Genomic DNA, 16,530 nt, shown 5'->3' on the forward strand with positions numbered 1-16,530 from the left:
CCTGCCATTCTGTCTGCCTGTGCTTGCTCGCTCTCCCTCCCTCTCTCTCTGACAAATAAATAAATAAAATCTTAAAAAAAAAAAAAAAAGAAAAAAGAAAAATGATGCTTTTACAAGATTAATTGTTTAGGCAATAAATCCTATGGCAATTATTTCTTACCCTTCTCAAGTGGGAGATCAGAGATTTTCATTCCCACTTGACGGTTTTAGTATCCTCTGATGGAGACAAACCATGAATTCAGCAATACTTTTAAATGAGTTTGTAGAAAATTTTTTTGTAGTTTGTAGAGAATTCTTTTTTCTAAAGATTTTTATTTTTAAGTCATCTCTACATCTAAAGTGAGGCTCGAACTTAAACCCCAAGATCAAGAGTCACATACTCTACTAACCAAACCAGCTAGACACCCCAGTTTGTATAGAATTCTGATCATGATAACACCTATGTATATAGTAATATCTATGTGTCAAGGCATATTATTTTTTCAGTTGATGATCAGTGTTCTGTGTACATATAGATTTGAGGGGCCCTTGCAATAATTCAGAAATCCTTTCCCCAGGAGACTACAGCCTACAGGCTAGGAACCATTATCTTGGTACAATTCAGAGGAGGAAAGGGTTTTGTTCCCATGGTGTACCACTCCATGAGGAATACAACCACAGTATATCTGAGTGGGAGAGAGGAACATTGTATTCAGGAAGAAAGAAAGCATGAGGGAAAATTTGAGGGCAGAAATACACAAGTTACTTTGAAGAATTGAATATTAACTACGATGTGCAAGATACTTCCTATATATTATCCTACAGTACTATTATTGTCTTCACAGTACGGGTGAGGAACTCAATGAGGCTCAGATATTTCTCTAACAGAAGCTTTAGTCACTTGCCCAAGGTCAGCCAACTAGTGCTATAAATGACAAAACCAGAACTCAAATCCCCACCCAGATTTATTCCACTCCAAGGCCATGCTCTTGCCACTGAGGTAGCCTGTCAAGCCATGTGGTCCCAGATGAATAACACTGATGAGAGATGGGTGTTGTTTGGTAAAAGTGTGACCCTAGCATGAGAGTCCTTGAATGACAGGCACAGAGTCTTGGCACTGGAGATCCTTAGAGTGTTCTTGAGCAGGATTAATGGATAAAAAATTGTTTTGTGAAAATTATTCTGATGGGTGAGTGATAAAGATGAATTATGGGGGGCATTCCATTTAGGAGAGAGATTCTCTTTCGTTCATTCTTTCTTTGAAAGATTTATTTATTTTAGGGGCGGAGAGGAGCAGAGGGAGAGAGAATCTTCAGCAGACTCCCCACAGTGTGAGGGGCACAACCACAGGCAGGCTTAATCCCACAACTCTGAGATCAGGACCTGACCTGATATCAAGAGTTAATCAACTCAACTGACTCAGCCACCCAGGTGCCCCTAGGAGAGAGTTCCTTTAGAAGCCAGGGAAATCAACCAGATAGGAGATAACAAGAACTTGACTAAATGTGGGAGCCATAGGAATGGAAAGAGAGGATTTGTTAGACAAGGAAGTGACATTCACGGAAATTGGTGACTAAATAGAAGGGAAGGGGAGGTAAGTCACCAACCCAGTTGCTCTGTTTTAGAATTCCTAAAGTTCATCCATCTATATGGCTTCTAGCCAGAGAACAGGTTGAAGAGAAATCCCTGACCAGCACAGAAACTTATCTGGAAGATTTTCAAAGTCTGAGACTCACCCTCACTCACCCTCACCTTGACCCACCCAGATCTGTCATACTCCAAGGCCTGTGCTCTTTCTATGTCAGGCCCAACACTGGAAGCCATTTAAAGTTCTTATTGAGGTCGGTCTGCCAAAGCCACTGGGATTCTCCATGTCGGTCACTATCTTGGGCTTGAGACTAAAAAGGAGGGCACTGTTGGACTTATGCCAACCTGTTTTCATTACCCCTTCCCTGGGCTCCTCTCAGCTCTTTGGGGCAGAGTATAAACCAACTTGACCAGGACCCAGAAGACTGGGTCAGGCTGGGCTGGAATGATTAGGAAGAGCTTGATCAGCTGGAGAGATCAGAAGGTTGGCAGCTTGCTCAATGTAACAAGCAAAGTGGGGAAATGAAAAGACCCCTCTACCAAGACTAGGGTTGTCTCTGGGGATGATGTCACATAAACACTGCTGAGGTCATAGAAACTTCCCTCCCCTCCCCTGTCTGTTTCCCCATTGCCACACAGTCTCTTCAGTCAGCCAGCTCCCACATACCTGCACACACATAAATAAAGGCTGGGAAGGGTCAGACACCATCCGGGTACTCTTCGGTGCAAAAAAGTGGTAGGGAAGTGGGTGGTAGTGGTGATTATTCAGGACGTAGGAGCCACACTAGTACCCCTAGTGCTGGAACAGTAGGTGGGATATGAGTGAGGGGGATGGGGAAAGAGAGGGACAGGGAAGAGGGACTTTGTTCCTATCACTGATCCTGATTTTATCTTAACCCTCATCCTTATTACTCCTCAGTCCTCTCATTCCCTCCTCCTTCACCCCCAAGTCTCCCCCCCTACTCTCCTCCCCCACCTCCAGTTGATCATGGCATCAGAAGCAGGGAGAACATTCCAGCGGTTTGCTGTCTTCGGAGAATCATCGAGCAATGGCACTGAAATAAACAACAAAAACTTCTCTAAACTATGCAAAGACTGTGGCATCATGGATGGCAAGACAGTCACCTCCACTGATGTGGACATCGTATTCAGCAAAGTCAAGTAAGGGGCCAGAGATGGGAAGTAGGGGTGGTGAGTAGAACCAACAAGGCAGTGGGACATGGAAGGGTCCATGGGATAAAACATGCGTAATCGGTCTACTGAGCACCTACTAAGTCCTTGGCCCTGTCCTCAGGACATTCAGTGTCAAGAGGCCAATTTGAATAAGGGGAGGGTTGAACCTTGGAAAATGATGACTTCATGTTCCAGAGGTTCTGGGTTTCTGTCTGACTGACCAGGGCCAAGAATGCCCGAACCATCACATTTCAACAGTTCCAGGAGGCAATGAAGGAATTGGGCCAGAAACGATTCAAGGACAAGAAACCAGATGAAGCTCTGGAGAGCATTTTTAAACTCATGGAAGGCAAGGATCCAGCTACCACTGGTGTTACTGTGAGTGACATGCTTCATCCCTGACCCTTGACCCTATTCCTTAGATCCCTGCTACTCCTGCCTCCCAACCCACCTTCCAATGTCCCTCACCTCTACCATTAGTAATACTGTAGGGAGACAAGGCAGGAAGCCTCTGGTGCCCTACTGGTATTGGAACAGACTTTAGAGATCATCTACTAGTTTAGAGATGAGGAACTTGTGGCCCAGATAGGGTCCACATCTATTTTAATAGTAAAATTTAGACTCATTCCCAAGTGTCCAGACAGCTTTGGGGGAATGCTTAGTGCAGAGGACTTGCTACTTGATCCCAACCTGTAACCTCTGACCTCCTGCCTCTCACCCACCATCTGTTCCCTATTTGTCCCCTCTCTATTTTAAGTTCCCTCTACTCTGGGTTTCAAATAGGGCCCTCCCAATAGGAGGAACCTTGCATATTGGATCTGGGGTTGATGTCCTCTGGCTGCAGCCTGGTCACAATAACTCCCTTGAAAATAGAAAAATCCACACAAACCCACATGGGTTCCCATACACCGAACTCCTCCACTCTCCTGAGTGGATGGCTCTTGTCACAGTTCTCACCCCTGGCTGCATCTGGGCCCTAGAGAAAGCAGCCCTATCCCAAAGGTAGAACAGTGATGAGTACTAGCAGAATCAGAGAACGTCTTCAGAGAAGGGGTGTGACATCAAAGGGAAAGAGAGGGATCAGACCCGTTCTCCTCTGGCTTGCAGAAAGCAACAACAGTAGGTGGGGTGAGCCGGCTGACGGACACCAGCAAATACACGGGCACCCACAAGGAGCGCTTTGACGAGAGTGGCAAGGGCAAAGGCATCGCAGGACGGGAAGAGACAACTAACAACTCAGGCTATGTGAGTGGCTACAAGGGTGCTGGCACCTATGACAAGAAGACCAGCAAATAAGAAGTAGCCTCAACAACTAGGGTCAATCTGTCCTCAACCCAGCATCTTAAACACCAAGGACCCTAGGGAACAATAAATATCCGTGTGTGCAGCAGTCAATGAGTTTTGTCTTCCATCAGGATGACAGATAGATGGGCCTATCAATGCAGAGAGAAGAGAAAGCCCAAGAAGTCAGGGTTTCCAGTTCTGCACCCCTTTCTCCACTTAGCCTAATGCCTCCCAGCCAGAAGTTAGCATTCCCTTCAACAACTGCTTCTAAGATCAGAGGTGAGGAATATATTTGGAGGTAAAAGACAAACCAGATGTGGCGGCAAAAAATATGTGTGCCTTTGCTTTCATACGTCACTGGTATCCCCTGTCCTTATCTCCAAATCAGCAGTTCCTGATTTGACACCACCAGCCAGACTCTTCCCTGTCCCTCTACCTTTCTCATTTGTTGTAGTCCAGATTTTGTTGGAGAAATAGAAACTAGCTAAAATGGGCCAAGAACTTACCAGGTTGACTACTTTTACAAGTGTGTTTGAGCTAGGGGGATGAGAGAATCTATTTTTAACAACCAGCCCAGAACTGAGTTTTACCCAACCTCCATCACAGTGGAACAGAAGATCCCACTCACTGCTAAGGGTAACCCAGGAAGACAACCAGAAGTGGGTGACCTCCAGGACTCCAAGAGTAGGAGTTCTGGTGTGCTGAGGAAAAAGGAATGAAATCAGAACTGATTTGGATGTGTTTTTATATTTTTATTTTGAAATGATTATAGAGTCACAGAAAGATGCAAAAATAGTACAGAGAGGTCCCACATACCCTTCATCCCAGTTTCCTTTTTTTTTTTTTTAAGATTTTATTTATTTATTTGACAGAGACTGACCCAGCAAGTGAGGGAACACACAAGCAGGGGGAGTGGGAGAGGGAGAAGCAGGCTTCCCACAGAGCAGGGAACCCAACACAGAGCTTGATCCCAGGATCCTGGGATCATGTCTTGAGTGGAAGGCAGATGCTTAACGACTGAGCCACCCAGGCACTCCTCCTTTACCCCAGCTTCACCCAACGGTTATGTCTTACATTACTCAGATGTGGTTTTAAAACCTTCCATGACTACAGCCAGGCTCACCTCAGCTCTGTCCTGTCAGCGGCAGATCTTGGATTTGGTGGGGAGAGGTATCAGGAGAAGCTTTTGGAAGGAAAGGGATGCAGTAATCTTTGGGGAGAACAGGTCAGAGAAGGTAAATTGAAACTCCAGTGAGTCACAGTGAGAAGGGTGGAAGGAAAAAGGGTCAGAGAAAGGAAGACAGGGTGACTACAGGAGGTTGGGAATGTCAGGGAGAGACTACCCTGGGCTCTGTGGTAGAGGAGAAAGGAAAGAACAGGTGATGAGAGAAGATCAATGATTTCACAGAGAGGAACAGACTGGGAACTGAGAGGGTTTCTGGAGAAGAGAGGCTAGAATGAGGCTAAGGGTCTCGGGAGGTCCCTGAAGCTAGAGGTACCTACTGTGTAGGTGAGTGAGTGGAGAGTCCCAAGGGAGATGGGGAAAGCTAAGAAGAGAAGGCTGGTGGGGATGGGGAGTTGAGACATGGAGCTGGGTGCCTGTTGCCATGGTGTGAGCTGAGGCTCTGGGCCTCCATCCAGGATTCAGGATCTGGCCCAGTGGATGGATAGTCACTGCCAACTGGACACAGTCAGCTTCTTGGGTGGGTGAGACTGTCTGTGGGAGAGGGAGGATGGTGAGGGAAGAAAGGAGGTAAACAAGTTGGAAAGAGGCTACAAGGCTGTATAACTTTGCATGGTGACTGAAGCTCAAGACATTTGTCCTACCTTCTTTGTCTCTTGGGAGGGATCCTGCCTGTCTGTGAAGTCAGGAAGGAAGCCTTATACCAGGGATCAGAAGTTCGGGAGTAGGGTCAGGCTTGCGTGTGGTGGCGGTAGGGGGTGGTTCAGAATGAAAACCTTCCTTTCCTAGTAGAGGCCAATGATGCCTATCGGTTCAGCATCATTCTTCCCAGAACAGAGCAGGTAAAGCCTTTGGTTGGTTAGGGTTTCATTATAGTGGCAGCTCGTGGGCGGTTGTCTAGAGACCAGAGAGCAGATCGTGACGGGAATGGCGTCCTCTGTGAGTGTGCAGTATTCATTGTAATTCTCACAGAAGCTGTCACTGTACTTGCAGAACCTATTGATTTCTCTCCAGGGGGCATGCACCATGTAATGAATTTGGGGGCAATACCAACTCCACTTTCTGCCCCGCACATAGGCCATGAGACCATTACAATAGCCGTGGAAGCCCTTTGGGTAGCTAACCCGGGGATAGTCAATGTGTAATCGGCGGAAGTTTCTGATGGCGATCTGCACCTTGATGCCTTCAACCAGAGCTGGTCCTAGAACAAACTGGAGAAACACAAGCCAAGCCACAGATGGTGCCATTCCTCCTGCTGGTAGAGTGAAGTGGTTAGAAGCAGAGGTGGGTCTAGAGTGGCTGTCTGCGTGCTCGCTTCGGCAGCACATATACTAGAGTGGCTGTCTGCCCCTTCCCAGAGCCTCCAGCATTTCCCCATCTTTCCCCATGTGCCTTCCCCTATAACCTAACAGCTGGGATCTACTTCAGAGATCATCCAAACCAGGTCCTAGAGAGAGGAGACACTTACCCAAGTTCACCCAGCTGACCGGTCACCTTCACCCACTCCCCCAACTCCTTTGGTCCACCCCGGGGCCTCAGCTTCACCCAGTCTGTGAACTGTAACACTTACAGAATAAGAAGTCCAACCAGTCCTTGGATGAGCAACTCTTCCAGATTATCTCTGGCTCTGGTCAAACTTTCTGGTAAAAAATGCAAAGTGGACAGAAGGAACAGGCTGAACTACTATTCTCTGACTGCTCTGGAGAAAGGACAGGAGCTGGAAGACCAGCAGGGCAGGAGCAGTAATTCTTCTTGCCTGAGACCAAAGGCAGCCCAAAGGTGAGAAGGAACTAAAGAGCTCTCTGGACAAAGACCAGTCTGGGAGAAGGGAGTGCCCCTGAGTTTGAGGAGCCTCTGTGCTGAGGGGGTTGGATGGGTGGGAGGAGAGAGACATTGCTGTCTGGTTTCCTCCTTTCTGCTGTCATCAGAACACTTAGTTCCAGCTCCTTGCCAGAAGGCTCGAAGTTCTTGGATTTTCTTTGATGTTTTCTTTGGTCTGTAGGCCATGCTCCTGTGGAAAGGTGAAAAGGAAAGCACTGTCATGTTTCTGAGGAACAAAGTGCTGCTTATTCCTGACCCTCAGAGAACAGAGGGTCTGCCACTCATCCCACTCATGCACACAAGGGCCGCCCACTAGAGTGCTGGCTTGAGAATTAGAGACCTCATTGTGGACCCCTGCAGTCCCCATCATCACCTCCACACTGGTCTCAATCACAGTATTAGCCAACTCTCTTACCTACAACCTCAGGCCCTATCAGGGTCCAAGCACTCCCAGAAACCTATGCATGTTGACCCTGAAGCTTCCAACTTATCAGGTGGGATTAGACAGCACAGCCTCAACGTGAGGAAGTGTGGGCCCCCTGAGCCCAGAGGATCAAATTCTTACTGGAGTTTGTCCTAACTCTCTTTGTCAACACTTGCTGCTGCTTGAGAACTAAAGAGCCTGCCAGCCATAGCCCTTGACTTCCACAGGTCTCTCCGCCTTGCCTCCCTGTAGGGTGTTGTCTGGTGGTGGGTTTCATCCTTGTCCTGGAGAATGGAGCTCAGATTTCGAACAAAGATCCCCAAGTGTTCCAAGGCCAATGTGTAGTCTAGGGGTGGTGCAGAGTACTAGAGGCACTGGGGATACTGATGTTGCTCTTCCTGACAGCATTAACTGGAGTCCAACACTGAAACCATTCCCCCCACAATTTGCTTCTCTTCCCATGTTGTCTGTCTCCCATTTCCTCAGTTACCTATGCAAGAAATCTGTGATCCTAGATCCTTCCCCCTCCCTTACTCCACCTGTGGGGAGGCAGTGGCTGCAAGGTGGCCAAGAGTAAGGCTTTTGAGTGAAACAGACCAGAAATCCTGGCTGAACCCTGGCTCTGCTACTTACAGTCTGTGTATCACCAATGTAAGTTTGCTTTAAAAAAAAAAAAAACAAAAAAACACTGTAAGTTGCAGTTTCTTCATCTAGTAATGCGGGTAATATTTTATACATCATAGCAGTATTAGAATTCATTATGATATATATCAAGAGATTTTAGCCCAGTGCCTGCCACCTGGTGAGTCCTTAATATGAGCATGAGTCCATTAGTCATGCAGCTCTAACATCTAAGACTGTTCTTGAAACTGTCCCTTCCATCCCTGTGTCTTCCCTGCACAGGCTCCCCCCTCTCCACATCACATGCGCTCCAACTCCAGTAAGGCTCTACACCTCACAGGACAGAAGACTCCCCATGACCCGACCCCTACCATGTCTCCAACTACATCGCCATCCATGACTGTTTCCCCATTTGTGCCCCCTCGACCCCCTCATCCTGGCTTATGCCACCTCCTTTACCCAGGATGCTGTTCCTTACCTCCTACCACTCTTACCCCCATCACCTCCACTGAGGTAGTTCATGTGAAGACTCAGCCTGGAAATCCTGTTTAAAAAGCCTCTGCTTGGAAGACCACCCTCTGGGAGGTGTACACAGCCAAACAAGTGAATGTGAAGCCCACACACAGCCCGGTTGCTCATCTGTATCCTTCAGGCTGGGTCTATAGGCCAACAAGGCCAAGTGGGAGACTTGCAAGGAGCTGCCTGAGCCTGGCTGACTCAAGTGTTGGTTTTGAGGAAGTCTACTATTGTTCCCACCTCAGAGCATGCCTCCTCTTCCCTATTTTCTCAAGGCTGCAGCTTCCCTGAAAAGAGGAAGGGGCTTTTCATGAAAGGCTCCTGGTCATCCTCTTCCTGCATTCGCTACCCGCCTACCACCTGGACACACAGTTACAGAAATGAAACAGCCCTTCATAGAGGAAAGAGTTCAGGACTTGATATCAGATAACTTACTGAATTTTTGCTTCCTCATCTATGAAATGGGATGAATACTTTCCTTACCTCATGAGGCTGCAAGAAGAAAGTGAGATGGTCAGGATGAACATGAGTTTCAACTATCACACGGTATATAAACAATGTATAACTAGATATGATCTTCTGGGTTCTACACCAACTAGTTTTTTCCCCCGACTCAATATTGGCAAAGCCTCTTTTATTTCCCAGATGATCCGAGTGACCTTCCTCATCCCAGCTCTGCCTCCTCAGACACATGACTTAAAATTCATCTTCATGAAGCTTTCTATTACTAGCCATGCCCTGTGTCGATTACCTTAAAAAAATTTTTTAATTAATATTTTAAAGTTGTTAAATACCATCTGAAAAGCACTATGACAAATGCTGGGGGCAGTATAAAGGTAAATAAAACAGCTCCAGTCCAGATTACATGTATAATTCAGCAAGAAAGATGCACATATAAGCATATGTTAGAAAGGCCTGAGCACAGGACAAGGAGAGGTGCTCAGTGTGCCATGGGCCTTCAGGTTCTAGACTGCAACTCTGGTGGCCTGGCCTTTAAAATCCTATCTTTGGGGCGCCTGGGTGGCTCAGTGGGTTAAAGCCTCTGCCTTCGGCTTGCGTCATGATCCCAGGGTCCTAGGATCGAGCCCAGCATTGGGCTCTCTGTTCAGCAGGGAGCCTGCTTCCCTTCCTTTCTCTCTGCCTGCCTCTCTGCCTACCTGTGATCTGTCAAACAAATAAGTAAAATCTTTAAAAATAAATAAATAAAATAAAATCCTATCTTTGATAGGATTTTGATTGATCCATAGCATTGATCCATAGCATTGCTGCTTTCATGCTAACATCCTTGTCATGGTTTCATCTGTTCCTGAAGCCTGAGATTTGTGGAATTTGTTGCCTCATTACACTGGGCTTTACATACACAAGAATTACTCTAGAGATGAAGAAGCTAAGTTTGAGAGAGTAGTTTGCTTAAGGTCATATGTTCTCAAAGGGGGCAAGGGTGGACAATTTGGTCATGTTGGGGTGGTCACAACAGGGAGGGACCACTGGCATCTAGTGGGTAGAGGCTGGGGATGCCATTAAACATCCAATATTGCTCAAGGCAGCTCCGGCAACAAAGAATTATCTAGACCAAATGTAAACAGTGCTGAGGTTGAGAAACCCTGGTCTGGGGCACCTGGCTGGCTCAGTCAGAAGAGCATGCGACTCTTGATCTCAGGGTCTTGAGTTCAAGATCCACGTTGGGTGCAGAGACTACTAAAAAAATAAATAAATAAATACACTTCGAAAAAACGGAAAGAAAAGAAACCCTGATCTAATGAGTGAATCAGATCTCCTAACAAGGGCAGAATTACTTATGCCTTATCTATTGAAAAGGGTTGGCAAATCTCCAGAACTTAGAAATATTTTTGTTAGATTTTACTTTTCGTAGTGATGGTTTTTCTACCAGTGAGAAGAGCACTGAATGTTCACCACTGAAATGAGAGTTTTTGAGTTGTTTTCTTGTAAGGGTGACCCTCTGCCTGTAGACCTCTACACATTCTCTCCCTCCTTCCCTCCCCAGTGATAAGCATTTCCAGAACAAATAGTTAACGTTCAAGTGCAGGAGTGATTCCCTGTGATTGAGGGGAACCCCAAGATTTTTCCTGGAGTGGGCTTACCACAATCTCAGCAAAGTCATTTTTTGCCCTGTCCAACCGAAATTGATCCAACCAGCATAGTGTGTCATGGGCAGTTCCTGGGCTGTCCTTGAACCCAAAGGATTGCTTCATGCAGCTCAGCCTTCTTGTCATGACTTCACCTCAAGCCCAGGGTTGAAGTCCAGGAGCTGCACTGTCAGATCTTCCATTTACTAACCAGTGCTGAGGTTGCTGGTGGTCCCACCTGGGACTGGGATCATTCGGGGGCACAATGAATGCCTTCTAACCCAAAAGTTGAATCAGTTAAGGGTCATTTATATGCAAGGCACTAAGCTATCCCTGGGGAAAGTGGGAAAGAAGTGTAATATAGATGATCCCTGTCTTCTGAAGATTAGATAGTCTAAGTTGAAGGAAAATGATAAATACATATGAAGAAATAACCGATGATTCAAGACAGAAAATTATACATCTTGAAGACAGAACTATAGGAATTTAGAGGTGAAGAAATCCCTCTGAATTGGGAGGATTGGAGCAAATTTTCTGTGTGAGGGGCAGGTCATCCTGGGACCTTGGGATGGATCTCAAGGTATGGTTAAGAGTTGAGTAGAGATGAAAAGGATTATGAAAGGTATGCTTAAGAAAATAGAGAAAACCAGCTTGGCTAGAATTGAGGCGCCTCGGTGGAAGAAAAGTCAGAAACAAAGTTCAAAAGATGGGTTTGCCAAATTGTGGCAGACCTTAAATATCAGGCTAAGGAATCTGAAATTTATTCTGTAGATAAAGGGGGAACTGACAGTGGCTTCTGAGATAGAGTGACCTAATGAGGCCTTTCAACCCCAGAGTAGGTCCCCCTCTTCTACATCCTGGCTTGTCTAAAGGCGTTGGTCTGGGAGCCAAGGATTCCAACCTTCTGTCACTGCCGTCTCCTCCAGACCCGCAGCTGTTCCAGGAAAGGTCATGAGAATTCAAAGACCCAGAGCAAGTCTCACATCTGACCCCAACTTGCTGTTTGTTTCACTTTCTCTGTCTGCAGAAATGAGCCCATTACCTTTATTTATCCTAGGAGCAACAAAATTAGGATAACAGAATTTGGATCTGCTCCTGCTTGGAGGGAAACTCTCATGGGCTTTCCATCGGTATCCAGAGGCTGTGTGGAACTCCGGAAGCAAGAGAGGCTGGCCTCTGAAGGGTGGGCGCCAGTCCAGGTCCGGCCCTCCTCTCAGCCAGCTCCCCTCACCCCTCTCAGTGCAGGCCAGAGGAAGCAGCAGCTGTTGTCCTGTGGGGAAGACAGGCAGAGGTCCACCTGGCGCTGCTGGGATTTTCACAACACCCACCCCAGTGACTTTAAACTCACACACGCACACGCACAGGCATGCACGCTTCCATGCATGGGCATGGGAGTAGCCTGGCAGGGATTGGGCCAAGAACTATGACTATGGCCATAGAACGAGGAGGCGAGCGTAGCTACCTCATCTCCCTGGATAGAGGCTGCTTGTGAGAGGGCCTTTCTTCCCTCCCCTCCTCTCCCCCCATTTTGTCTTCTTGCTCACCCCTTTCTAATTTTTCTCTTTTCCCCTCTGCCAGACTCTCTGATCAGTCCTTGGCCTGAGGCCTGACCTCTTTTGTTCTCCCTAATCTTGTCCCCCCTTCCTCCATCATTTCCTCTTAGTCCTTACATGGGGTGAAGGAAAATTGGCAAAATTATCCTCCCAAATGCAAAGTGAAGTGGATCGTGAAATCCACTTGGGGCAAATCAATCAATAAACAAAATCACCTGCCTTATCCAAATAACTGAGGCAAAGTAAGGGTTTCAGCTCGAGTTGTAAAGGTGTGGTAGTTTCAACTCTTTAATTTTTGTATGCAAACCTAAACCTTTACTCTCTCTCTCCTTTGGCCTGAGACAGGAGGGTAGTGTTTGACTTCCACACAGCACTCAAGCCAGCTTCTGGAGAATTCGGGGTAATGGGCTTGAAGAGCAAACTAAGATAATTATAATGACAGGAAAACACAAGAGCACAGGGCAGTGCAAGTCGTGGTTTGGAAACATCTCACTCTAGAATAATGAGAAGTGAGGATTTCTGGCTCAGAATTCAAATGAGCTCCTGGCCTCCCGCTCCCTCCCCTGAGCCGGGCCTCCTGTCCAGGGCAGGACAGGCCTGTGCTAATCCGCATTCTGTCCACAGTCTGCTTTAAACCATGGATTTTATTTCCAAACATTTGCATCTCTACAGCAGCAGAGGCATAATTCTCCATCCTGAAGTCCAAACAGCAGAGATTCAGGCTCCTTAACAAAGCAGCAAATGCTGTTCCCACAGCCAAGGCCTCCCCAAGAAGCCGGGGAGCCAGAGGCCTGTGGGAACTTGCTCCTGGTTCTCTGTTTCCATCTAGCGGTGCTTGCCACCTCCAACATCGTTTTTTCTTCCAAAAATCATCCTCTGCACGCCATCTGCCTCTGCCTTTGGCTCAGGTCATGATCTCAGGTCCTGGGATCAAGCCCCACATGGGGCTCTCTGCTCAGCAGGGAGCCTGCTTCCTCCTCTCTCTCTCTCTGCCTGCCTCTCTGCCGACTTGTGATCTCTGTCAAATAAATTTTTTAAATATTTAAAAAAATAAAAATAAAAATAAATAAAACGATGTCCTCTGGCCTCAAAAACAAACACCTTCTCTTCCCGACTCAAACTTCTGACTTCTGGACCGGAACACAAACTTTACAATCCAGACCACTTTTAAGATTTTTTGTATTTATTTAAGAGAGAGCAAAAACGAGAGAGATCACAGAGGGAGCCTGCTTCTCCTTGCTGAGCGGAGAGCATGATGACATGGGCCTCCATCCCAGGACCCTGAGATGGTGACCCAAGCCAAACGCAGACATGTAACCGACTGAGCCACCCAGGCGCCCACTCAAGACCATCTCTGTGGCTTTGCTCCAGTTACAATCTACACAACAGCCTTTCACTCCTCTGCTTAGAATGGCCTCCCACTCTCAGGGACCCTCCCCAGTGTGTGCGAAGTCAAAGTCACAGTCTTTGCTGGTCTCAGAGGCTCTCCATGATCTGGCCTCTCAGCACTGTTCAATGTGGACCCTTCTTCCCCACAAGTTCATGTTCTCAAATTCACATCTTTGTCCCAGAAGGGCCCCCCTTTAATGTCCCTATTTAAAAATCACTGCCTACAAACCTCCTTCTTTTCCTACCTCTGTCCTTAGCAGTTATCACTTCAAGCAAAGGGTATATTTACTTTTCACTATCTTTCTCCCGATGAAACGTAAGCTCCACAAAGGCAGGGATTTTTTTCTCTTTCTTTCACTGATCACATCAGCACATGATAGGTGCTTGAGAAATATTTGTTTACTGACTGCATAGGTGAACCTAAACCTGGTGTTCTGAGATCACCTATTACTTACAGGTGAATCCTGAAAACAAAAGAACTGTTCATCTCAGTTTTCTAGATCTTCCCCCCCACAGAGTGTGATACTTCTAATCCTCAGTGTCTCATGTCTTCTATGTACCATATGCCAAGCTCACTCGAGCCCCCAGAGCAGTTCCAACTCAGGCTCTCCACACACCTACGACTACTGCAAGGAACAGGGCACACAAGAGCAAGACCTAAGGCAGAATGAAGCAACCACCACCCCCAACAGCATTTCCAAATTTGGACAGTGTTTAAGTTTTGCCAATCTCAATGAAGTAGGGAGGAAGAGAGTGAAGGATGAAAGGTGTTGGGAGCCTTTGCCAGGTAAAGCCAGGTGGCCCTGCTCAGCCACCTGCTACTCCTGTCACTGAGGAGTGACCAGAGGAGTAAATCACTGCAGAATAGCTGAGTTGGGGTGGTGTTGGGCATCGTGACTGTGATGATTCGTCTGCTTCCCTGTCTTCTCCATCTCCTCCAAAAGATAAGCAGGAAGACCTGATGACAAGAAATCATACCAAGCAATATTCGAGGCTATTCCCTCTGTACCTCAGGTTAGAGAAAAAGCTATTCTTACCACCACAGGGATTGGTTCTTCCCGGAGTCATGAACCAGAGATGTATATAGGAGATAAATGGCAGCTCTCCCTGAAATGCATTTTGGGGTTGACACCTGGGTCCGGTGCTTTAGTAGAGGCACTGAAACCATGTGGCCAGGGGACAAATCTAGTCTTGGAGTGTGGGGAGTGACGTTTCCTCATTGCTGAACCTGTTCAGGCATGTACACTAGCTCCATAGGTATCCACTTATTTGGGACATTTAGGTGGAAAGGCACATATGTTTGATTAATTTCCTGATCCCCAACTTCACCTCAGTCCACCCCAAACAGAAGCAACATAGGTCAGGCCAGCTCTTAAGGAGTCAAACGGCAAGTGATCTGAGGCCAGTGGCAGGTAAGGGCATCCTCAGCCCCAGAGCAGGAGCCGCCATGCGAGACTCAGCGAGGAGGTGCAGACTGTGGAGGGACCTGGGTGAGGAGAGAGGACAGAGAAGGGACGGGTTCTGATGCAGGTGAGCGATGTGACAGACAAAGGAGGAGAGGATAAGGACACCCATAGGGGAGAGAGGAGAGTGGGGTGGGGGATGGAGACATAGAATGGGGATACAGGGGACATGGGGTGGTTTCATGGAGAGGATGAGACACAGAGCAAGGGAGAAGGACATAAGGGGGATGGGGCTTGAGGAAGAAGCAATAGAACAAAGAGTGGGAGACAAAAAAGACAGGATGGGGGAAGACAGGCATATGGAGTGAGGGGGATGAGGTCACAGTGGGTGAGGAGGGCGAACAGAGCAGGAAGAAGGGATGAGATAGGGAGGGAGGGACGAAGGAGACTTAGGGGAGAGTAATGGTGATGAGATAGAACACAGACAGGAAGACTAATTTCTCACCACCTGCTGTCTGCCCCAGCAACCCCAGCCCTCCATCCTGACTGCTTCCCTATGAGAGATGGCAGCCGCCAGAACAGGGTCCTGCCCTCTGCTGCTGCCCTTGCTGCTGTAGCTGTGGGTGCCGAAGGGTCCAGTCAGGGCCAAGCCCAGCAACATGACCTCGGCTCTGCGGTTTGAAATTCAGCACGTGCAGCCCAGGCCAGGGTGCAACACGGCGATGGGCAAGGTCAACAAGTACACAAAACATTGCAAACCCTTCGACGCCTTCCTGCATCAAACCTTCCCCAGTGTGGCCGCCACCTGTCGCACCCCCACGGTAGCCTGCAAGAAGGGTCAAAGAAACTGCCACCAGAGCAAAAGCCGTGTCTCGCTGAGCCCATGTGAGCTCACCTCAAGGAAGTACCCAGGGTGCAAATACAAAGACAGGAGAGGTTGCTTCTTACATTGCGGCCTGTGACCCTCCTGAGAAAGGGGACTCTAGGAAATTCAAGCTGCTTCCTGTGCACTTGGACAAAACCCTTTAGCTTTTCGGCCTTCCTGCCTCTCATGCTACACCTGACTTCCCTCTCTGGGCCTCTAGGCCACTCCTCACATGCCCACAGGTTATCTTCCTCCCATGTCTTAGGGCCCTTCCTAGCTCAGTCTCTTCTAAGAGGGCTGAGCTCCAGAAGAAATGGCCTCTCTTCTTTCTGTGGCTGTTTTCCCAGGAGCTTATACCCCAAGAGAGGGGCTGAGCAAGCTAGGAGTATGGGTTCCCTGGTCTATGCCTTGGACCTCTCTCTCCTGACCCATCTTTTCACAGCAGCATGACAAGACGAGGAAATGAAAGGACAAGGAGGGTATGAAATTTATGGACAGAGCTGTTCCTGTTCCTGAACCTAGGAATCTTCCACAACTAACGTGCTGGTGACATGACCTGTGTGTGGAAAGACGGCTGGAAAGAAAGAAAATGAAGTACCACTCCATGTCTATACTATATAAATTTTAGGTTTTTCGTGGCGTTGC

At 47.6% G+C, this 16,530-nt stretch overlaps 2 protein-coding genes and 1 pseudogene across 7 annotated transcripts in view; 2 read left to right on the forward strand and 1 right to left on the reverse strand.

The window, feature by feature from the left end:
• Nucleotides 1-2,191: 2,191 nt before the first annotated feature.
• On the forward strand, nt 2,192-4,130 carry TPPP2 (tubulin polymerization promoting protein family member 2). 3 transcript variants are annotated; one of them, XM_082736234.1, is made up of 4 exons: nt 2,192-2,279; nt 2,486-2,727; nt 2,964-3,117; nt 3,847-4,130. In XM_082736234.1, exons 2-4 carry the CDS (start codon nt 2,555-2,557, stop codon nt 4,033-4,035), a joined length of 516 nt encoding a protein of 171 aa, XP_082592360.1. In that variant the 5' UTR covers nt 2,192-2,279; nt 2,486-2,554; the 3' UTR covers nt 4,036-4,130. The 3 variants fall into 3 exon arrangements, with proteins under 3 accessions (XP_082592360.1, XP_082592358.1, XP_082592359.1); XM_082736232.1 differs by having other exon boundaries at nt 2,194-2,289; XM_082736233.1 differs by lacking the exon at nt 2,192-2,279 and adding an exon at nt 2,299-2,377.
• A 624-nt stretch (nt 4,131-4,754) lies between these two features.
• RNASE13 (ribonuclease A family member 13 (inactive)) overlaps nt 4,755-16,530 on the reverse strand; it is a 39,413-nt gene continuing 27,637 nt past the window's right edge. Inside the window, exons 1-3 of one of the 3 annotated variants that reach the window (XM_082736300.1) lie at nt 11,718-12,513; nt 6,777-7,217; nt 4,755-6,461 (exon numbers count right to left, since the gene is read on the reverse strand). In XM_082736300.1, the coding sequence (XP_082592426.1) occupies nt 5,992-6,453 (462 nt within the window). In that variant the 5' untranslated portion in view covers nt 6,454-6,461; nt 6,777-7,217; nt 11,718-12,513 and the 3' untranslated portion in view covers nt 4,755-5,991. The other 2 variants (XM_082736299.1, XM_082736301.1) reach the window with 2 other exon arrangements.
• LOC309866482 (ribonuclease 7-like) lies at nt 15,584-16,049 on the forward strand (annotated as a pseudogene). Its single transcript has one exon. The product of its transcript is annotated as a ribonuclease 7-like (transcript).

The sequence above is a fragment of the Mustela nivalis genome (assembly GCF_964662115.1).
Source record: "Mustela nivalis genome assembly, chromosome: 6".
Lineage (NCBI taxonomy): Eukaryota > Metazoa > Chordata > Mammalia > Carnivora > Mustelidae > Mustela > Mustela nivalis.